This window comes from Nuphar pumila, chromosome 4, assembly GCF_984573655.1.
Source record: "Nuphar pumila chromosome 4, dmNupPumi1.hap1.1, whole genome shotgun sequence".
NCBI lineage: Eukaryota > Viridiplantae > Streptophyta > Magnoliopsida > Nymphaeales > Nymphaeaceae > Nuphar > Nuphar pumila.
In genome coordinates this window covers 26,430,302-26,454,743 of record NC_143252.1, presented here as the reverse complement: position 1 = coordinate 26,454,743, position 24,442 = coordinate 26,430,302, and the positions used below count along the sequence as shown (strand labels likewise).

The 24,442-nt window shown below is 39.6% G+C and overlaps 1 protein-coding gene across 1 annotated transcript; it reads left to right on the top strand.

Moving 5' to 3' along the window:
• Window positions 1-23,709, top strand: LOC149839715 (UDP-glucuronic acid decarboxylase 1-like). The gene is made up of 7 exons (XM_090002770.1): window positions 1-1,250; window positions 12,780-12,924; window positions 13,779-13,858; window positions 14,540-14,623; window positions 14,748-14,822; window positions 23,148-23,240; window positions 23,353-23,709. Exons 1-7 carry the CDS (start codon window positions 603-605, stop codon window positions 23,545-23,547), a joined length of 1,320 nt encoding a protein of 439 aa, XP_089858896.1. The 5' UTR covers window positions 1-602; the 3' UTR covers window positions 23,548-23,709.
• Window positions 23,710-24,442: the final 733 nt, after the last annotated feature.

Here is a 24,442-nt window from a genome sequence, read left to right as displayed (position 1 = left end):
GGGATTAAGCAGACCCCCACCAGTTTTATTGACAAAATGGATCTGTATACCAAAATGCCCATGAAACGCTACGGCACGCGCTTCACGCCATAATGGGAAGCTAAATCACGCACTCTTGAATCTTCAGAGACGCAAATCAACGCGTTAAGTCGCGAGATCCGTCGCATGTAGTTACGTTCTGTTCGAGATCTCTTCATTTCTTGAAGAAATCACAAACACCCACAAAATTTCTTTGCTCAAATTTGTGATTTCATCGAGTGTTCGAGTTGTTCACGATTCGAAATGGGTGGCAGGAATTCCGGAGATCTGCTGACTCTCTAGACGCATCCTGATCGCCCCCCAATCTGCTGACTCTCTAGACGCATCCTGATCGCCCCCTAACATTGCGAATCTTCTTTCTTAGGAAAAAACATTTGTAGAGCCAATTCCGCGATTTCGTTCGGAGTTTTTTCTTTCTTTCGAGAATTTCGGAGATCCAGCGGTTCCCAGGTACGCCCTTCTTCCACCATCTCGATCACTGTTTTGCTTGGCGAGACAGAAGTTGGCCACAAAATTCTGTAGTCGAATTCGTGATTCCCTCCGATTTTGAACATAACCACATCATGAAACAATTGCACAAGCAATACAGCTCGAATTATAGAAGTGAAGATGAACTACAGATGCCGACGCACGCGACGCCCTTCTCGGTTAAACCTCAGAAGCCCAGATCATGGCCCAAGTCGCTGTTCAATTACTTACTGAAAGAACAGAGGCTTCTCTTCGTTCTTGTGGGCATGTTGATCGCCTCCACATTCTTCATGCTTCAGCCGAGCCTCTCGAAACTGGGCGCCGTGGAGAACCGTCACCTGGTCTACCCGTCGGCGATTCCGAGAGTGAATCATGAAGAGATTGATGGACATGGCTATGGGAGCTATGAAGTAGTCGCTAAGAACAGGAGGGTGCCTGTTGGCCTGAAGAACCAGGCGCGGAGGATTGTGGTGACCGGCGGGGCGGGATTCGTCGGCAGCCATCTTGTGGATAGGCTGCTTGAGAGGGGTGATAATGTCATAGTTGTGGATAATTTCTTCACGGGGAGGAAGGAGAATGTGATGCATCATTTCGGTAACCCGAGGTTCGAGTTGATCCGGCACGACGTGGTCGAGCCGATTCTGTTGGAGGTGGATCAGATCTATCACCTGGCCTGTCCAGCTTCGCCTGTTCATTACAAGTATAATCCGATCAAGACTATCATATCCTTTACAGTGACTTCTGTTCTTGTTCTTTTTGTTGGCTTGATATGTTTCTCTAGAATTTTTTGGTGCTATTTTGCTCTTAGTGCTGCTATGCAAATTGCAATTTTCTTGTTTCTGCTTCCATGGAAGAAAGTGGTTGTGCATGATATGTTGCTGAAAATGAATGTGCATTATTGCTGTTTCTCATCTGAACGGATACCTGGGTATGTAGAGTTCCATCAAACAGATTGTGATGGGTGTTCCCTGTGGGGAGTAAAAGGGAGTGTGAATATAAACTCCTCCAACTGCTGACTTAGTAGCAAGATCTTATGACGAGGATGAAACTCATCTGAACGAGGACCTGGGCATGTAGAGCTTTCCATCATCAATAGATTGTGATGGGTGTTCTTATGGGGAGTGAAAGGGAGTATCGAGTATAGGCAACTCCAACTGCAGACTTAGTAGCAAGATTCTTACAACCAGGATGAAACTCCTGTTTTCAATTTCTCCTAGGTGCGCACTTTTTCAAATTCCCCCATTTACTTCTCTTGATTTTGCTTCATGTATCATCTATTTACTAGCATAGGTACCACCAAATTCCTGATAAGTGGATAAAAGGGATGTCAAAGATATGGGATGGATGGGAGGCTATGTCACATGGGTGCGGGTGCGGCACTTTCAAAAACCTTGGGTGCGGGGGTGCGGCAGGGCAAAAATATAATATAATATAAATATATATATATATATATATATATATATAATTTTGAAGTTTTAACAGTTAACATTGTCATAATGTCATTCATCATGCATGCAATATATCAACCTAAATATCAATCAAATAAGTAAAGCAGAAAAGAACTAAATTATATACCAAAAGTATATCCTACAATGTATATGACGATGAAGTAATGGATCTTAATAATTTTCTTCTTCATCATCAAATGCATCATTAGAAGGAATACTGGGCCCAGCTAAATCCATGTTTGTTATGTTGAAATCATCCTCTCCCTCGAAGTCAAACTCTTCTGGGTTTACATCCCAAAATTTGGATGTTCCTTGTTTGCGTAACAAACCCAATTTGAAAATGTTAAATACAATACAAGTATATTTAAATGAAAAACTAAGAAATAATCAAATAACTAAGAGAGCAAATTAGTACCTATATTCATCATTGGTTCGCGAAAGAAATCAAAGATTTGAATGAACATATATTAAATCCTCTGCACGCTTGCTAGTGAGTTTGTTTCTCTTCATGTTGTGGATTTGAGAATATGTGCTCCAATTTTTTTCACAACAAGATGAATTAGCAGATTGCCATAGCAATCTTAATGCAAGATGTTGGAGAAGAGGTGTTTTTGATCCAAATGTTGACCACCATGTGATAGTATCTATATTATCCTCCTCTCTCACGAATAATGTCGGTCCATATAATCTCGAAGATGAAAATTTTTCAAACTCTTGTGTGACTTGATGTAAAAGATATGTTTCTGAAAAAAGTCTTGTCATGCACATATTTCTATGTCTTGATAGCTCTAGGTCTAAATTTAGAGAGACACGATCAATACCACCTGTCCGCCTCTTATTTGCATAATATTTTGGATTAAGAGAATGTGTCATGCACTGCAAAGGAGTGTTGCTCTTATCCCATCTTCTGACTAAAATTGAATGAATATGGTTAAAAAATTCTGAATCATCCAATGCAGGAATTTTTTTTCATTCTTGAAAACTATAACTTGTATTTTTTCATTCATATTATCCCACATTTCATAAACTCTGTGAAGCATGGACTCATCCTTATCAACTTCTCTTAACATTTTCCAAATAGGTTGCGTAAATTGAAGGAAGTATACCACTTTGTCCCAAAACTCATCATCAAGAATGAATTTCTTAATTTCTTGAGTCTTAATATCATCATCAGCATGATAGATTGTCTAATTTTCATCAGTCACCATGTTAACCAAAGCATTCTTCACTCTTTTAATCATCTTCACTATCACAATGATGGACGCAAAACGCGTTTCAGCGACCAACAATTTCAGGTCAGAATGCCTATTAAAATAGCATTAACACGATGGTGGTTAACAACAAAATTCCTAATGCTTTTGACATTTCTTTCTAAATCTTCAATCCATGAACATAAAGCATATGCTTATGATTTTTCTTTTTCGTTGGGGTTGCAGATACTCTTTAGAGCCAGATTTAAGTTGTGTGCTACACAGGGAGTCCAAAACATATGAGGGTACTCACTCTCCAAACTCAACGCTGCACTTTTACAAACTGGAGCGTTGTCTGTAGTGATTTGTACCACTTTCTGATCACCCACTTCTTTTATGACTTCTATAAACAACCCTTTCAAATACTCTGCATTTTTATATTCCCCAGATGCATCAACTGCTTTCAAGAATATTGGGCCACTAAGCGAACAAGCAATGAAATTGATCAGTAGATGCCTTTGAATATTTGTCCATCTATGTCACAGGGATTCGGCTAGCAGGGTGTCGCACCCGCGTCGACGCGACTCGACGCGGGTGCGGGTGCGGTCAACCCGACCTTAGGTGCGTTAACCGCACCCAGGGTCATTTTTGTCCATTTTTTTTTGGATTTTTTTAAAAAAAAATTCTTTTGCCCTATGAAATGGGCTGCTGAATTTAAAAAAAAAAAATGGGTTGCTCAGCCCCCTGTCGACCAACTCCTCACAAAGGAGAAGAAAAGGAGGGGAGGGTTTTTCACCTCGAAAGGCCGCAGCAACGGGGCCGTCGGGGTTGCTCGCTGACGGCGACGATCATCGGGAACCACGACAACCATAGCAGAGAGGGGACAGCGACGGTGCTGTCGCCGGCAGTTGTAAACGTCAGGTGGCCGGAAGAAACGAGACCGCCGATGTAACAGGGAGAGAGGCTGAGTGGAAGGGGCGCCGACTTTCCCGGCGTCGGGGTTTTGGCGCAGCCGATCGCCAGTCAGGAGGTCGCCGCTGATGTCGCAGGTGGCCGCCGGGAGGTCTGTCGAACTCAGAGAGGGGGAGGCGAAGAGGCTCGGAGGTTGGCAACGACGAGGGACACAGGCGGCGAAGGTGGGGGATCACCGGAGCTTGGAGGCTGTCGTCGGCTTCGATCGTCAACGTCCTGCGACACAGGGGACGGAGAGGGGGGGTGCTTGCGTCGTCGGGGGGTCTGCCTGACTGAGAGAGGAGGCGAACAGGTGGGGCCGGCGGCGAGTCGCCGGTGCTCGGTGGCCACAGGGAGGAGCGAGAGAGAAGGGGCGAGGGTTTTTGCCCCTCGCCCGAGACACCTGCGTCTTTTAAAAGACGCGGGTTCTCGAGGCTTCGAGAACCCGGGTCTGGGTTAGGCTCGGGTCCGGTTCGGACCCAGGTCCGACACAGTGGACCAAACCCCCGACACGTGTTTGACACATGCAGGGCACATGTCTGACACGAGTCTGACACGTTTTTTTTTTACGGGCATTACACATGGACCTTAAGAGCTACCATACATTCATACATATACACTATACATGATATATATATATTACATTTTTGCTCCTGCCGTACCCCCGCACCCGGTTTTTTTGGAAGTGCTGAATCCCCGCACCCGCACCCATGTGGCATAGATGTTCATCCATCAAAAACAATAGAAACTCCATTTCAGAGTTACCAGTCGAGGAAGCGGGAGCGAGAAGCGATACGGGAAGCGGGAGCGGGAAGCGAGGCACTTTAAAAAATTTAGGAAGCGGGGAAGCGTGGGACCACTTAGAAGAAAATTCCGAACCGTCTCGGAAACGACCTAGGAAGCGAACCGGAAGCGACCTAGGAAGCAAACCGGAAGCGAGGGGAAGCGAAAAAAAATGAAAAAAATGAGGAAGCGAGGGGGAAGCGAGGGGGAAGCGTGGGGGAAGCGTGGGGGAAACGTGGGGGAAACGTGGGGGAAGCGCGCTTCCCATTTATGGGAAGCGCGTTTTCCATAAAAGGGGGACGCGCTTCCCATAAAAGGGAAGCGCGCTTCCCAAAAAAGGGGGACGCTTCCCCTCACGCTTCGGAAGCGCGACGTTTCGCGCTTCCCCTTTTGCCTAGGCGCTTCCGGTAACTCTGCTCTATTTTGCTCTCATGAATATTTTTTAATCTCCAGCAACTTCTCCACATTTGCCCTCTCTTTTGCAAGAAGTGTGGTTCGTATTTTTTCTGAGCTTGGAGGCACATAGCCACTCAAATTACAATTTGCCAAAGATGTTACTAAATCCTTCCAATAAGGATTTCTAGCCGCATTAAATGGAAATGAACTAGAATAAAAATACCTCCTTACTTTTTTATTCATATCCTCCCTTCCATATGTATTGAATCTTGCTTGTATCGTTCCTCTACCTCCTATATTGACTTTTTTTTCAGCATCTTCTTGGTGGCTTCCAAATGGCTCACTAATTGCACAAGAATCACTCATTATCTTTCTCTTCTCATATTCTTCTTGTATTTTCTTGTATTGTTTTCGCATTGCCTCATCAACTTTTTTGCATCCTGAAATGCCATGTCCTGATATCTTCAACAAATGAGTCTTCACTCTTATGTAAGACCCAATAAAATCTCTTTCAGAGAGCTTGCATCGAAATCTCTTGTTTCCACCACATCCTTCTCCAGTTTTTGCAAGCTTATCCACATGTACCCATAGTGGCCCTATATCATCACTCCCACTACAACTATCAACAAAACTATCAGCAGAACTCACATATGGGGATGAAGATGATGCAAGTCCTTTCCCTTTATCCGTCATTTTTTTCCTAAAAACACAAAAAAAATTATATTAAAATCAATTATGCAGACAATCAAGATTTATAATATCGAGTCCAATGATGAATTGTGGAGCCTGATTAAGAGTTTTTGCCCTTACTGGGGGGTTCGGAGGCTCCCCCCCCCCCCAAGCGCGGGTCCCGCTGCGCGTTCAGCGAGCGGGGGTCCAGGGGGGCCGCCCCTGGCGGGGGGTCGTAGGGGAGCAATGCCCCCTGGAAGAATTTTTTTCTTGAGAGGGGCTCGGCCCCTCCCCTGAAATCAGAGGGAGCAGGGTGGGGGCCTCGACCCCTCTCCTGCCGAAAATAGGGAGGGGCTCGGCCCCTCCCCTGAAATTAGAGGGAGCAAGGTGGGGGGCTTGGCCCCTCCCCTGCCGAAAATAGGGAGGGGCTCGGCCCCTCCTCTGAAATGAGGAGCAGAGTGGGGGGCTCGACCCCTCCACTACCGAAAACAGGGAGGGGCTCGGCCCCTCCCCTGAAATCAGAGGGAGCAGGGAGGGGGCAAGCGAGAGAGAGCGAGAGGGTACCTGTGACGAGGGAGAGGAGGTGGTGGCATCGGGCTCCCCTGCAAGACGTCGGGAGGAGAGGAGGCAAGCGAGAGAGGGAGTTGCGCGGGAGAGGAGAGGAGAGGAGAGGAGAGGATTAGGGCAAAAAAAATTTGCCCTAATCCTCTTTCGTAGCCTCTTTTAATCGGGCAACTGAAAAAAAATACGTTAAAAAATTGGATGAAAACGACCCTGGGTGCGTTGACCGCACCCAGGGTCGTGTTGACCGCACCGGGTGCCGCACCCGCACGTTCACCTGCGTCGCGTCGCATCGACGCGGGTGTGGCACCTGCTTTGCCGAGTCCCTGTGACTTAGATGGGAGGGGAAAGACTGATGTCAGGGAATACTGAGAGGGCAAAATAAATGGTGACTTCCTGGGCACTGTCTCTGAAGCGTTGACTGCACCTGACCCCAGCGATGTTGGACAAGAACGTGTTGGAGAGCGCGTATGTAGTGTACCTCCTATGGGCTAAAAAAAGTGCATATATTGTGCAGTTGGATGCCATTATTATTCCTCATTAACCTGGTGGTCTTTGTGGAGGATTGCCATCTTGTTTGTGTTAAATTATATACCTAATCATTCAATGTAATATATATATTTTATATATATAAAGTAATACATATACATATATTAATATATATGTATATGTATCTACTTATTATATATATAAAATATATATTTCTATTTTGTTTAGCCGTAGGGGTAGATTAGTCTTTTCCTCCATTTTACGCACATTCAATTTATGAATGTGATTGTAATTTATTTTCGTTTTCTTTTTTCTTTTATTTTTTATTTTCTTTTATGTAAAGTACCAAAAGGTACCTTGGGGGGCCCACTAACATAGACGTTGGGCCCTCTCCAACAGTCACATTTGTGACCGTTGGAGGGGCTCCAACGTCTATGAGTGGAGCCCCTCCAAGGCCCCTCTTGTGTTGTTATAAATAGGGGTTTCACCCCTTTGTATTTCTCATGGCTTTGAGTCAAAGCCCAAGTTCTCAATAAATCGATTCCATTGTTTTTATGCCTTTGTGCATTTGTGAGTTATTTGTGGGTTGTGTTTTTTGTGCACAAGTGTTCTAAAGTGTTCTTATTGTGCTTTCGTGGTGGGTTTAATATCAAGAATATTAAGGTCTTGATATTAGTATCTTATTGGAGATACTTTCACATGGTATCAGAGCCTCGTTGGAAGAAAGAGGATCGTGCATCTCGTCTCTTGTGAAGCACCTCGAAAAACGTGCCCTCAAGCTAGTGAAGTTTTTGAGTGAAGCATTTACTTCGGGCAATATTTTAGAAGCAACTTTTGTCAAGAAAAGGTTGAAAATCCGTTAAGGTACGTATTATTTTTCATCTTCTCTTCTCTCTAATGGGTGAAAAAGACTCCCATTTCTCCCTTGGGTTTAAACTTAGTGGTTCGAACTACCATGTTTGGGCCGGCAATATGGAAGCCCATATCAAAGGGAAAGGCCTTTGGGGTTACGTTCAAGGCTCCATATCGGAACTCGAACCCAAGCTTTCTATTATAGAGAAAGGGAAAATTAAGATTCTTGAAGGAGAAGATAGACAAAAGGCCTTAGAAGAATATTCCAAAAGACATGATGAGTGGGAAATGAAGAACTTCAAAATATTGTCTTGGATTTTTTTGTCCGTAGAAACCAAGATCAATGCCAACATCATTAAGTTTAAAAGGGCCTCCGAAGCTTGGTTGTACCTTGAAAAAATGTATACTTCAAGGGACTTGTCTCACAAATACTATCTCCAAAAGAAAGCCTTGACTCTTCAACAAAATGATTTATCTATTCGGGAATATTTTGCCGAATTGTCATCTATTTGGGACGAGCTTGCCATGCTCGAACCAAAATGGAGCGGAGAAGCTATTGAATTAAGGCACAAACAACTAGAGGAAGATCGATTTTTCAACTTCCTAAATGGTCTTAGACCCGAATTTGAGCAAATTCGGTCCTCTCTTCTATCGGCTTTCACATCCCCATCTATTGAAGATGTCATCACCAAGCTAAGTGGTGAGGAAACACGTATGGGGATTAGTAAAAATAACCCAAGCATCCTTGCTACACCTTCTCAAAGTGACTATGAAGTGGTTAATGCCGTGTCAAGACCCAGAAATAATTTGAAGACCTATAAACCACCCCATTTCAAAAATCAAGGGCAAAATGATCGATATGGCAAGAGAGATTATAGCAAATTAACTTGCCATTTTTGTAAAGAACCGGGACATATCAAACCCAATTGTCCCAAATGGAAGAAATTTCTTGCCGCGGCTTTAGCATCCCAATCGGAGGAACGGCCTTCAACTTCAAATGAACCTCTTTCGCTTCATCAAATTATGGATGCTCTTCAACCTCTTCTCAAAGGAGGCATTTCTGGAGCCGCTATGTCATCCTCTTCCTCTCTTGGTAAGACATCTTGGTTACTTGATTCCGGTGCTTCGTTTCATATGACTCCAAGCCATTGTTTTCTTTCTGATTATTCTAAAAATTGCCTTCCATCTTTTGTCTCAACGGCGGATGGAACCCCTCTTGAAATTAAAGGAATGGGCAATTTTGAAAAACAAGACTTCTTTATCCCAAACATTCGTCTTATACCAAAACTAAACTTAAATTTACTTTCCGTTTCTCAACTCTCGGACTGTGGTTGCGATATAAAATTCTCTTCTAATAAATGTTGGATACAGGATCGCCAGTCCGGGAAATTGATTGGGGAAGGCTCTAGGAGAGGAGACCTCTACTATGTTGATTTTCTTAAAATGCCCAAGAATCAATTTTGTAATGTTGCTCAAAACAAAGATATTCATGTATGGCATAAGAGATTGGGTCATCCCAACATTGTTAAAATCTCTTATTTGCCTTTTATTAAGCATCTTTGTAATGAAAATTTTGTTTTTAATGAATGTATTCTTGGAAAAATGAGAAGTCTTCCTTTTCCTCAAAGATCCATGTTTACAACAAAACCTTTTGAAATTGTTCACTCCGATGTATGGGGTTCGGCTCCGGTGATATCCAAGGGAGGTTTCTCTTAATATGTTATCTTTGTGGACGATTTCACTAGGTTTAGTTGGATATATTTTCTTAAACATAAACATGAAGTTTTTTCAACATTTAAAACATTTCATATGATGGTTTTAAATCAATTCAATGGAAATTTAAAAAATTTTAGAACCGATTCGGGTGGTGAATACCTTTCCAATGAATTCAAAAACTATCTTGAAAACTATGGAATTCTCCATCAAAAGTCTTGTCCCAAAACCCCCCAACAAAATGGGTTGGCTGAACGAAAACATAGGCATATTATTGAAACCACACGAACTTTGCTCATTTCCCAAAATATTCCAAAAAAACTTTGGGCGGAGGCCGCTCTTACTTCTGTCTATCTCATAAATAGACTTCCATCTAAAAACTTGAACAAGATTTCCCCATTTGAAAAATTATATGAAAAAGAACCTGATTATAGCAGGTTAAGGGTTTTTGGATGTAAATGTTTTGTCTTTACTGATAAAAATGACAAACTCTCTCCTAAGGCCATTCCTTGTGCCTTTCTTGGTTATTCTGAAACTCATAAAGGTTTTCGCTGTTATGATGTTAAGAGTGATAAACTATATGTTTCCAGAAATGTAAGCTTCTTTCGAAAAACTTGAAACCAATGACGAGAATATTGACTGTTCTTTTCTGTTTGATTTATTAACTGAAGATGATGATACTAGTGATGATGAAACTAATCAAAATGATGAAACTCATTCTGATCAACACATCAATGAAGAACCACATAGAGATCCTATAACTTACTCTCATAGAGATAGGAGTACTTTTAGAAGTGCCCTCGAAAGATATGATAGTGAGTCTATCCCTCCAAGTGAAGGAAATCTTCGTAGGACCGAAAGATCAAGAAGACCTCCTTCTAGGTTCATCTCATATGAGTCTTTTTCACCAAAATATAGAGTCTGTCTAAGCGCCATTCACTCATACATAGAACCTAGGGATTTCGAGGAAGCACGAAAATGCCCGGAATGGATAGTTGCTATGAATAATGAACTTGAAGCCCTAAAAAGAGCAAAGACCTGGGAGTTTCAAGACCTTCCTAAAGACAAGAAAGCAATAGGGTGTAGATGGGTATTTAAAGTCAAAACTAAGAGTGATGGGTCTCTTGAGAGATATAAGGCCCGCTTAGTTGCAAAAGGATATGGTCAAAAATATGGGATTGATTATGAGGAGACTTTTGCCCCCGTTGCTCGAATGGTCACCGTCCGATGTCTTATAACTGTTGCTTCAATCAATAAATGGAACATCTATCAGATGGATGTTAAGAATGCGTTTTTAAACGGAGATTTAAACGAAGAAGTATATATGGATGTTCCTCCTGGAATGGAATATCCTAAAGGAAAAGTGCTTCGTCTTCGGAAAGCACTTTATGGTTTAAAACAAGCTCCCAAGGCTTTGTATGATAGGTTTAACTCCATAATGTTAGAAAATGATTTCTCATCCTGCTTTACTAATACTGCTTTGTTTGTTAGAAAATCTAATGCAGGGATTGTCATTCTACTACTTTATGTGGATGACATGCTTATAACTAGGAGCGACTCTAAAGGGATTAAAAGCATAAAATCCATTTTAAAGGATAAGTTTGAAATGTCTGACTTAGGCTTCTTAACTTATTTTTTGGGTATTGAGGTAGGTTACTCTCATAGAGGATATTTTCTATCTCAAACTAAGCTTGCATCTGAGATTATTGACAGGTCAGGTATTACAGATGATAAAGTTTGTGAAACTCCTGCTATAGTAGGAGCTAAAATAAAGATTGATGATGGTGTTCCCCTCTCCGATCCTACTCCCTACAGGCAACTAGTAGGATCGTTGATGTACCTAAGCATCACCAGACCAGATATCTCACATGCGGTGCATACGGCAAGTCAAATTCAGCATGCACCAACTTCTGTTCACATGGGTACTATCTTACGTGTCGTAAGATATCTAAAGCACACTATTAATAAGGGAGTTTTTTTGTCTTCTTCTTCTGAGTTAAGATTAATTGCTTATACTGACTCTGATTGGGGAGGTGACCCAAATAACCGTCACTCCACCACTGGTTTTTGTGTATTCTTAGGTGACTCATTAATCTCATGGAGATGTAAGAAGCAGCAAAAGGTGTCTCTATCATCAACTGAAGCAGAATATCGTGCCATGGCAACTACTACCATGGAAATTGTTTGGATTCATCAGTTGTTGGAAGACATGGGGATCACTATTGAAGGGCCTACTAAGCTTTGTTGTGACAACAAAAGTGCGATTTATATTGCTAAGAATCACACTTTTCATGAGCGGACCAAACACATAGAGATGGATTGTCACTACGTTCGGGAGGCGTACCTCAAAGGAATCATTGACCTTCCATATGTCACGTCCGAATATCAATTAGCGGACTTTTTCACTAAAGCCTTGTGTGCTCCGCGTTTCAACTTTCTTCTTAGCAAACTCTCGGTCATCCTGCCCTAGGTTTGAGGGGGGGTGTTAAATTATATACCTAATCATTCAATGTAATATATATATTTTATATATATAAAGTAATACATATACATATATTAATATATATGTATATGTATTTACTTATTATATATATAAAATATATATTTCTGTTTTGTTTAGCCGTAGGGGTAGATTAGTCTTTTCCTCCATTTTACGCACATTCAATTTATGAATGTGATTGTAATTTATTTTCGTTTTCTTTTTTCTTTTATTTTTTATTTTCTTTTATGTAATGTACCAAAAGGTACCTTGGGAGGCCCACTAACATAGACGTTGGGCCCTCTCCAACGGTCACATTTGTGACCGTTGGAGGGGCTCCAATGTCTATGAGTGGAGCCCCTCCAAGGCCCCTCTTGTGTTGTTATAAATAAGGGTTTCACCCCTTTGTATTTCTCATGGCTTTGAGTCAAAGCCCAAGTTCTCAATAAATCGATTCCATTGTTTTTATGCCTTTGTGCATTTGTGAGTTATTTGTGGGTTGTGCTTTTTGTGCACAAGTGTTCTAAAGTGTTCTTATTGTGCTTTCGTGGTGGGTTTAATATCAAGAATATTAAGGTCTTGATATTAGTATCTTATTGGAGATACTTTCACAGTTTGTTCATGCTAAAGCTATGTTGATTGGGATTCCTGAAATGTATGAGGTATTGAAAATTTGAAATACTCAGCATCAGATGAATGGTCTGGGTGATGGCTATATGTGTCCCTAACAATGATTACAAGACAAATGTGATGGGGACTCTGAACATGTTGGGTCTGGCAAAGAGAATTGGAGCGCGGTTTCTTTTGACAAGTACTAGCGAGGTTTATGGTGACCCACTTGAGCACCCTCAGAAGGAATCATATTGGGGTAACGTCAACCCTATAGGTGAGTGATCTTCTAATCTGCACTTTCTTTCCATAGATAAGGCTAGACAAGCAACATTTAATGATATCCTTGTTCATATTAGTCTTATCTGAAGGGGGAACAACTTATACCCGCCCTTTGCATAGTGCTCATGTGGTTTTCTTTCTCTAGTTTTTCTTTCTTTAAGACTGCTCTTTATTTGTTAATTAATTTTTTTTATACATGTCATTATCCTCTCTCTCTCTTCCAATTATGTTTTATATGCTTTCAGTGTACTTTTACCGTAGTCGTGAATATCAGTCATGATTTTATCAGAAAGGGATTTTCTCGAGAGGATCTAAAACAAATTCATTTTCTTTGAAATACGTGTTTTTAATAAAGAAATAAACATTGAAAGTGAAGACTGAAGCATGATATTTTTAGAATTTGTATTTAAGCAATTCTTTAAACACAGTGAAACATCACAACATTTGGTGATTATGATTTGTACCGTGCTCACAATATCTATGTCAGGATGATCTTTGTAATTCAATTACTAGGAAAATGTAAGAACAATTAAATTTTTGTATGTTTCCATGTTCGGAAAATCTCAGCAAATTCCAAAATACTGAAGGCTATAATTTGAAAAAGAAATGAACGCAAGTTGAATTTAAGAGAATGAATAATTTCTGCTAGAACAACGTTTGTTATAATTTGCAATAGATTCACGTAGGAAATTATTTCAGTTTCTCATATTGAATTGAGCTGTATTAAAGTTTTTCAAAATATTGATAAACAAAGTGAGAAATTTTAATTTCTTGTCCACATTGAGGACTAGATTCTGCATCAATAACATTGAGTTTATTATTGAAACTTGAAGGCTTGTGCCTGTTCAGGTGTAAGAAGCTGTTATGATGAAGGAAAAAGGACAGCTGAGACTTTGGCAATGGATTACCATCGAGGTGCAAATGTTGAGGTAACAGATCTTTGTAGACATTTTCAGTACCTGGTCTCCAACTTGTATAATCAACACAATCAATCTATCTCTTTTTTATACGATATTACTACATTCAACAATATTTTGCTCCTATGTGGATAACTAGAATGCATTAGAGGAAACATTTTAGCTGATGTGTGGTTCTTGAGACATGTACTGCTCTATGCTACTCATGACATGCACATGGTGTCATTTGTGCAATTTATCATATTGTGTTAGGGTGAAATGGTTATACCAGTAAGAATTTTCTTTTCCCGGCCTAAGTATTCCTTACAAAGATCCCCCACAAATTGGACAATGATGGATTCCTTACAAAGATCACCCACAAATTGGACAACGATGGAACTACAATTGTTATGGAGGTGCACCAATTTCAATTATTAATGTATTGACATGAATATCTCATGATTTTTCACGTATTTCTTCACTTTGCTTCTGTCTTTTTGTTTACTGTTTTTCATTGGCTCAATAAATAATTTGATAAGCCAATGATTTTTTCCATGTTTAGATTAACAATGAAACTACAAAAATAATGATAAATATCTAAGGAGAAATAGAATGGTAGAAACCTTGTAGTTGGTTCAGAAACAAAATCTAACACTCACGTTTTCCTAATTAAGTACTTCCTAATCAAAGATTCAAAGGTTGTTCCATGTTCAGGTACGCATAGCTCGAATTTTCAACACATATGGACCACGGATGTGTATAGATGATGGACGGGTCGTCAGCAATTTCGTTGCTCAGGTTGGTTTCTTGGATAATTGCCAATAATTTAATTTGTAGCTTCCATCATGGATCCCTGGGGGATTACGAATTTCATGTTTTGGTAGTTTTATGGTTAAGCAGCAATTTTGTTTTGTTTTTGTAGGCCCTCCGTGGAGAGCCTTTGACTGTGTATGGTGATGGCAAACAGACCAGAAGCTTTCAGTATGTGTCTGATCTGGTATTCTCCTTATAATTGCCTTCTCATTAGATTTATTGACTGCTCTTTCTGCATGTTTTAGAATTAATGGAGTCTGAAGTCCTGTTGTTTTCATGCATTTATTTGGCTACTTCTTGACATTGTTTACCTGTCTATTCTGTTCAACCTCAGGTATCCATTGTATGCAACACACTAACAATACATATTAGATTTTTCAGAATAGTGGTTGTCTATTCTTCACCATAGATTGCATTTTATTTTTCTATGTCAATCTGCCGAGTTCATTTTTAAGAAAGCATAGGCTTACTACAAGCTTGAAAGAAAAAGAAAATATGAAGTTAAATGTTGTGTTTGTATACGTACCCGTGGTCAGAGGAAAGATGCCTTAACATATTCATCTACTGTATAGTAACAATGAAGAAACTCCTAAACCCCCCACCCCCTTCCTTTCCCACGAAACCAGACATTAATGTATAACATAACTGGTTGTGAATGAACTCTCTTGATTAGATATGAGATGTTGATGCTGAACCTGTGTTTTATATATTGACTTAGCATGAGTTGTCATGGTCTTGGTTTTTTATGATTGTTAGACATCTTTCTTTAGAGTATTGAAGCTCTCTTCTAGCTCAGTTAAATGACAACAAATTCAACATGTTCAAGCTTGGTACAATAATCTCTGTCAAGCTGAAGAAATCAGCATGGCTGGTTTTATATGATTGTTAGACATCTTTCTTGTAAATCATTGAAGCTCTCTTCTAGCTCAATCAAATGACAACAAATTCAACATGTTCATGCTTGGTACAACAGTCTCTCTCAAGCTTATGCAATCGGCATGGCTGGTTGGAACTGTGCTAAAATCTGTTGAACTAGCATCTGGTGGTGAAATTTTGAATTAAATATGGCAAATCTGTTCAGTTGGTTAAGAAATTATAAAGGCCCTAAAGCAAAGGCTGTGAAAGGGTAGATGACTTCTTAGGAAGTGTGTGAATTAGGTTGATCTACTCAATGCCTAGCCCCACTTGCATATATTCAAGGACAGCCAATTCAGGATACTAATATCTCTAAAAAAGCACATTGCTGCTGTTATACCTCCAAAATCTCTTATTGTCACAAGAATTCTAGTCCCTTCATATTCCAAGCAGCAAACAATATCATTAGATCCTTGAGAATTACCTGGGAATCTGTTCACTGTCTAACCACTGGGAAATTATAGCTCTTTCATTCCTTTGCCAATCAATTTTATATATTTTCCTATAAGAATTCCAAATAATTATTTTGATGGATTGTGCATTCAGCTTGGTGTCTTCATCCATGACCTTATTGCTACACGTCCACAGCTTCTAGAAGACTAAGTGAAACATGAGATCTCAACACTTTCTGGTCCAATTAAAATGGTGTTGCTTCTCTAACCACCACTTAAGCTTATGAATGATGGACTGCCAAGGAGATCTCTTAACCAAAAATATAAAGTAATATGCTTCCAAACATTAGCTACCATAGAGCATGTGATGAACGATGATTATTTTCTTCTTCTTTCATACAAAGAGGACAACTAGGATGTTGGAAGCCAAGACTGCAAAGGTGATCCTATGTAAGATGCTTAATCTCAACAGCAACATAGAGGAACCAAGTTGCCCTAGGGATGTGGTTTTATGCCAGATGTTCAACCTCCATCTTTGTGCTGGATGCTTATATGGAATAGCATCCCATAGTTCCCTCCGACTCACTATGGTAGTGTCTCCACCCTTCCACTGAAGTATATCCTCAGAATTAGACAATCTGAAGTTGCTAACTTCATTCCACATATGTAAACAAGAATGTGGGCTCTCTTACTGCACATAGATGACCATAGTTTTTTTATTAGAAGTAAATTTTAGTATATTCACCTTTACTAAGGTACTTGGTCATTGCCATTCATGCTGCACCCACCAAGACACATGCTCCTTGACAAAAGCATCCTATGTTCGGAAATGGATGATAAAATCATGGAACTCAGGCCGCCAAAAGACTGACTCTACTCATATCAGGCCGGAGCAAAAATCTCTGCCTGATACTTATCGATAGGCCTGGGTCAGGTTGGCTCAGAGAGAGAGAGTTCCTGTGTCTCCTCTTTTTATCCAACTTGAAAACATGGTTTGGCCAAACCCCATTTGTCACACAGAGAGAGAAAGGAGGGGTTCCGGCGACCCCTTTTCTTGACTTGAAAATACAGGGTCGAAGACTCCTTTAGAGAGAGAGAGAGAGAGAGAGAGAGAAAGAGATGTAATGAAGTGCCGGATGAAGTCTCCAAGAGCAAAACAAGAGAGCACGCATATACACAAATAGCCACTAATGGGCAAAAGAACAACACAACCACTTAAAGTGGTAAGGCACCCAAAAGAAGAGGAAAAATATATATTCCACTCAAAAGGCTTCAAAGAAGCATGCTTTACAATGGGGAGAAACCCCTTTATTTATAGACAAAAGAGGAGGCCTTGGAAGGGCTCCTAGAGGGACGTTGGAGCCCTTCCAACGTCCCCCTAGGTGGGGCCCATTCCAAGGTGGAAAAGGAAAAGAATAAAGAAAATAAAAAAGAAAGAAAAAAAAGGAAATAAAAGAAAAGGAGAAAAAATACAATATGTGATAAGAAGTAAAAAGACTGTTTTACCCCTATATGGGTCTATTTACAAAAGATATAAATATATATATATATATATATATATATATATATATATATATATATATATATATATATTTATATATGTAGATAGACACATAGACATATATATAATTAATATATATATGTGTATGTGTCGTAATATATATATATAAATATATATATGTACAACATATTTTAACACCCCCCCTCAAACACACGGTGAGATCACCGAGAGTTTGCTAAGGAGAAAGAAGAAACGAGGCGATGGCAAAGCTTTGGTGAAGAAGTCCGCCAACTGGTACTCGGTTGGAACATAAGGCAATTGAATGGTGCCTCGTAGGAACTCATCACGAACATAATGGCAATCCATCTCAATGTGCTTTGTTCTTTCATGAAAGGTGTGATTGCTAGCAATGTAGATAGAGCTCTTGTTGTCGCAGCACAGCTTTGAGAGAGTTGAGAATGAGACTCCCATATCTTTAAGCAAACTTCTTAACCATACGATCTCCGTGGTGGTAGTGGCCATCGCACGATACTCTGCTTCAGTAGAAGAGAGTGAAACTTTCTGTTGCTTCTTACACCTTCAAGAGATAAGTGACTCTCCAAGAAACACACAATACCCTGTGGTAGAAATACGATCATCGGGGTTACCACCCCAATCAGAGTCAGTATAAGCAAGTAAAGTAAGAGGTGAAGAAGAGGGTAAGAATAATCCTTTTGTTATGGTGCCTTTCAAATATCTGATAATTCTCATGACAGCAGCCATGTGAATGGTGGAGGGAGCAGTCTGAAATTGGCTTGCACTATGAACTGCATGAGAAATATCGGGCCTAGTGATGGATAAGTATGTGAGCGACCCAATCAATTGACGATAAGGTGTGGGATCAGCTAAAGGAGTGTCATCACTAGCTCTCATCTTGGCATTGATTATTTCTGGCGTCTCCACCTTCTTGTCATCAGTCAGTCCAGATCTGTCAATAATGTCGGAGGCAAGCTTCATCTGAGAGAGGACATACCCTTTGGGAGAGTATGCAACTTCAATACCTAAAAAATATCTTAGATAACCAAGATCAGACATATCAAAATTTTCTTTGAGAATATTCTTAATAAGGTTAATACCTCTCTTATCATTACCTGTGATAATCATGTCATCAACATATAATAACAGAATTGTAATGTGATCATTAGAATTTTTAACAAACAAAGCAGTATCAGTATAACATGAGGAGAAACCATTATCAAGAACTACTTTGCTAAAAAGGTCATACCAAGCTTTAGGTGCTTGTTTAAGACCATAGAGAGCTTTATTTAACTTTAGAATATTTCCTTTACCAATTTCAAGACCTGGCGGAGGATCCATAAGCACTTCTTCATATAAATTTCCATTTAAGAAAGCGTTTTTAACGTCAAGTTGATATATAGGCCATTGTTTAATGGAGGCTAAGGCAATTAAAGTTCTCACACTAGTCATCCTAGCTACGGGAGCAAAGGTTTCCTCATAATCAATTCCATATTCTTGGGCATAGCCTTTTGCAACCAAACGAGCTTTGTATCTCTCAAGAGATCCATCACACTTGGTTTTAACTTTATATACCCATCTACACCCAATTGCCTTTTTTCCTAATGGTTGGGGAATAATACTCCAAGTTTGAGCTTTATTAAGAGCCTCTAATTCAACTTTCATTGCTTCAATCCAATGTGGATGATCTTTAGCTTCTTTAAAGGAAGTAGGCTCATGATATGAATGAATTAACATGAGACAAGCCCTATAATTAGGTGAGAAAGATTCATAAGATACAAATTTTTGTGGAGGTCTACTATTACGAGAAGATCTCCTAGGTGCATTAATAGGTTCTTCTAATGAGAGATCTTGAGAATATCTTTCAAGAGCAGGTTGATGTTCAATTCCTGACCGCCGGGTATATACATTCATTTCATTAAGATTCTCAACTTGAGAATCATTACCATGCTGAAGTATATCATTATGATGGGAGATGCCATCACAAGTATTATCACAAGTACTTGCATCTGGTGTTTCAATTCTAGGAGCAAGATCAAATAGGAAGGAATAGTCAAGGTTTTCTCTAGATGTGTGATCATCAAATCCATTTTGTTCTTCAAGAAAATTTACATTTCTTGATATATAGAGTTTATTATTTCGAGTGTCATAGCATCTATAACCTTTTTTATTTTCACCATATCCAATGAATGCACATTCAATAGCTTTAGGTGATAGTTTATCTTGTCCTTAAACAAGCACAAAACATTTACATCCAAATATCCTTAATCTATTAAAATCTGGAGTAATTTTGAATAATTTTTCAAAAGGTGATACATTTTTTAAAGAAGCAGAGGGCATACGATTGATTAAATATGTTGCGGTAAGAAGAGCTTCGGCCCAAAAGTTTTTAGGAACATTTTTAGAAACAAGAAGTGTTCTTGTAGTTTCAATTAAATGTCTATGTTTTTTTTCCGCAAGACCATTTTGTTGTGGGGTTTTAGGACAAGATCGTTGATGTAAAATTCCATTTGTTTTGAAATAATTTTGAAAATCTTTAGACATGTATTCTCCTCCAGAGTCGGATCTAAATATAGCTATATTGTTTTGAAATTGGTTTTGAATAAGAATATGAAATTCTTTAAAATTATTAAAGACATCGGATTTATTTTTAATAATGTATACCCATGTATATCTAGTAAAGTCATCAACAAAACTAACATAGTAAGAGTAGCCTCCCTTGGACAGAACGGGTGCCGGTCCCCATACATCGGAATGCACAAGTTCAAAAGGTCTTTTTGACACAAAATTACTATGAGAATACGGAAGCGAATGAATTTTTCCAAGGATACAATCATTGCATGTGAATGTATTTGTATTACAAAATTTTTCCAAAAAAGGAAAGAGATACAATTTAGAAACACTAGGATGTCCAAGTCTTTTATGCCAAGTCTCAATATCTTTGGATTGAACATGATTACAAAATGATTTGGTTGGCAATGACAAAAAATCCATATAATAAAGATCTCCTCTTCTATGGCCTTGCCCAATCCGCTTCCCGGACCGGAGATCCTGCACATAGCAATGGGTAGGAGAAAAAGTGACATTACATTCAAAATCGGTAATTTGGGAAACGGAAAATAGATTTAAATTAAGTTTTGGAATAATTCGAATTTTGGGAACATAAAATTCTTTGTTTTCATTATAAGTTTTCTCAAGATTCCCAATGCCTTCAACATCCAAGGATGTTCCATCGGCAGTGGAGACAAAAGATTTAAATTTGTTGAGACTTGTTTTTGATAAGAGTGATGCATTCGGAGTCATATGAAAGGAGGCACCCGAATCAAGAATCCAAGAGGTCATACCTGGGAAGGAGGAGATAGCGGCGCCGGAAGTGGATGGTGTAGAAGAAAACTGAGAGGAGCTCATCTTCATGAATTGTTGAAGAGTTTCGGTAAGATGAGCAAGAGACTCTTTTATGTCACCATCTTTCTTTGAGTCTTCACTTGAAGGAGCTTCACCAACGGAGGCCACCTTCTTTTTAAATCTTGGGCAATCCGGACGAATATGGCCCGGTTCATTACAATTATGGCAAATGATTTTCCTTCCTCCACCACCATTATTTTTGAAGAAATGAGGTGGTTTGTATGGCCTTACATTGTTGCCGGGTCTAGATACGGCATGAACTTCATCAACATCTCGTTTTAATGCCAAACGAGTCTCTTCTTGACATAAGTCGGCCAAAATATCACTTAGAGGAGTAGAGGCCCTATGGAGAAGGGATCCTCTAAGTTGCTCAAATTCGGGGCGAAGCCCATGAATAAATTGGAAAAATCTTTCTTTTTCCATTTGCTCTTGCCTCATAGCAATAGCACTACCTTCCCATTGGGGTTCGAGAAGGACAAGTTCATCCCATAAAGAAGATAGGGCACTATAGTAGTCCCTAATACTCATATCACCTTGTTTAGTAGCTCTGATACCATGTAATGAAGTGCCGGATGAAGTCTCCAAGAGCAAAACAAGAGAGCACGCATATACACAAATAGCCACTAATGGGCAAAAGAACAACACAACCACTTAAAGTGGTAAGGCACCCAAAAGAAGAGGAAAAATATATATTCCACTCAAAAGGCTTCAAAGAAGCATGTTTTACAATGGGGAGAAACCCCTTTATTTATAGACAAAAGAGGAGGCCTTGGAAGGGCTCCTAGAGGGATGTTGGAGCCCTTCCAACGGTCATAAATATGACCGTTGGATGCTCCAACGTCCCCCTAGGTGGGGCCCATTCCAAGGTGGAAAAGGAAAAGAATAAAGAAAGAAAAAAAAGGAAATAAAAGAAAAGGAGAAAAAATACAATATGCGATAAGAAGTAAAAAGACTGTTTTACCCCTATATGGGTCTATTTACAAAAGATATAAATATATATATATTTATATATGTAGATAGACACATAGACATATATATAATTAATATATATATGTGTATGTGTCGTAATCTATATATATATAAATATATATATGTACATATTTTAACAAGAGAGAGAGAGAGACCACATACTGCAACAAGAAAATAGTGGGTCTGATTCTCTTTTTCTACACTATTTGCTGGACAGGAATAGGGTTCACTAAGTGAATTCCCCGAGATGTGTAGTAGCTCACATGCTCTTCTTGAAATGGCACCTCCAATGGGATCTACTTGGCAACAAGGAACTCCTCATCAAAGGGAAACATCATTACCATGGCTCTGTTCGGAAATTGGCTGTTGGAGGCAGATAGGGATACAATGCAAATACTGAATTTCCATATTTCATGATTTTGGCAAATCCATATCGTTGTCTGGGAGCAGTTATAGAGCTAAATTGGGGATTATAACTAGGAAGGATCCTGGGAAGGTCACCAGAGCAGCTGTAAATTCCATCATTGTGGTAGCTGGCATGGACATTTCTAAATACCCCCTCATTCAGGTGATAGCTGAAATGAGGAACTGGAGTCAACAAATGCCACTTCAATTCCCTCACGTCTTATAACTACCTCCATCCTAAACAGTTTTGACACTGAGTATTCCCCAGATCCACTCCAGCTGCCCCCAATGGGCAGTTTCCAAACAGATGCTACAAGACATTCAGTGACTTTCCGTCAAGATTTGGTCTTTGATTAAATGACTGCTAATTCCTGGTTATGTTATACTATGACCTATGATCCCCCCAGAAACTCGCTTCTGTAGTTCAATGTTTTTGTCATTCAAGAACCTGCAAGATGCTTACTGTTGTACGCGATGCTGAAATCATAGATGCAGTTGTCAAACATACAAGGAAACTTGCTTCTTCCAAAGCATAACCCATGACTTGAATGGCCAAATAGATGTGTAGAAACATGGATGAAAGTGAAACAAATAAAGAATCGAAACTAATGTGGAAAATACAAGTCCAAGGACTTGTTTGTCTACGTGGAACCTCATGGCTAATGGGCCAGTGATTGTAATAAAGCGGCTATTTGAATTGGTCAGGCATCCTGGTCACCAGAAATCTAAAACAAACATTATTTAAATTATACAAGTTTTAAATAGATGTCAACTGCATGGTGACTGGTCTTTTATGGCATTTTTGGATTCAGTGGATAGAAGATTCATGATAAGGTTATAATTAATATATACTAAACCACCCCTCTCCCCTTGCTTACCCCTACAATTTTATTTTATCATTGACCAGGTTGATGGATTAATTCGGCTAATGGAAAGTGAGCATGTTGGGCCTTTCAATCTGGGTAACCCAGGGGAGTTCACCATGTTAGAACTTGCTGAGGTTTGTCGTTAGATTATTTCTTTCTTGTTCTTTTTTATGGCTCCTAGTGCAAGCATTTTTTCTATTATTTTCGTTTCACCTGATGCGTTGTCAACTTCTCTGCTTGTTGCAGGTTGTGAAAGAGGTAATAGATCCTAGTTCCACAATTGCATTTAAACTAAACACTGCAGATGATCCTCACAAAAGGAAACCAGATATCTCTAAAGCAAAGGAACTGCTGAACTGGGAGCCAAAGATCTCGCTAAGGGAAGGACTGCCAATGATGGTGACTGATTTCCGGAAGCGTGTTCTCAGTGATGATAAGTGAGAATTGTGTAAAGAAATATAAGAATTGCTTCTGTTCGTCTAGTACAATATTGAGAAATTTTACCCAATTTGGATTTGAGATTCATAGAATACATTTATAGGAAACTACTACATATTTAGTGTGCGTTCTTAAATCTCTGTTAATTGCAAATGTGATTGTTTCATGCCCTGATTTTGCTTCCTTCTGTAACTCTTTTGCATCACTTTGAGACGTGAGTGTTTTTTTCTGTTAGCACTTTCATGCAGCATTTCCCTGTGCGACAGTTTTGGCAATGTGTTCCCGTGATGGATGGTTCAATTGTTCAATAAGCAGGCAGGCCCTGCCAGGAGGAAAACCAGTGCAACAATCTCTATATATCTTCACTAGGGATGTCAGTGCTTACAGGTTCATATTGGATAGTTCCACCAGATGGAAGCTGTTGCATCCGATCAAATAAATATTCAAACTTGGCATTGATTATCCCATAAGAAATGCAGAAGCATGTGAATGTACTGTGGATTTCCAACTCTACGTCATTTTACATTCAAAGTTAGATCCGAAATGTCTCATACACAAGTCCCAGGGTTGCATTATAGTGGATCTGATTAGATTGAATTTGGCTATAGACCATCTTCAACATCCTAAATATTATATTTTGGACATATTTGGTACAATTGTTTGTGCAATCTAGTTGGAATCTGATTATGCAAGTTATTTTGACTCAATTTGATGTTATAGATGCAATCAGCATGCACAATTTAATGGAAATCAACCCTCGAGTCATGTTTTTTTTTCGATAGGCAAGCTGGGGTTAGGCAGACCCCCCCCCCCCCCCCTACCAGTTCATTAATCAAAAAAAGCACATACTCCAGTGCGGAAACCCAATGATCCAAATACTGATCATTGATTTTTCAAT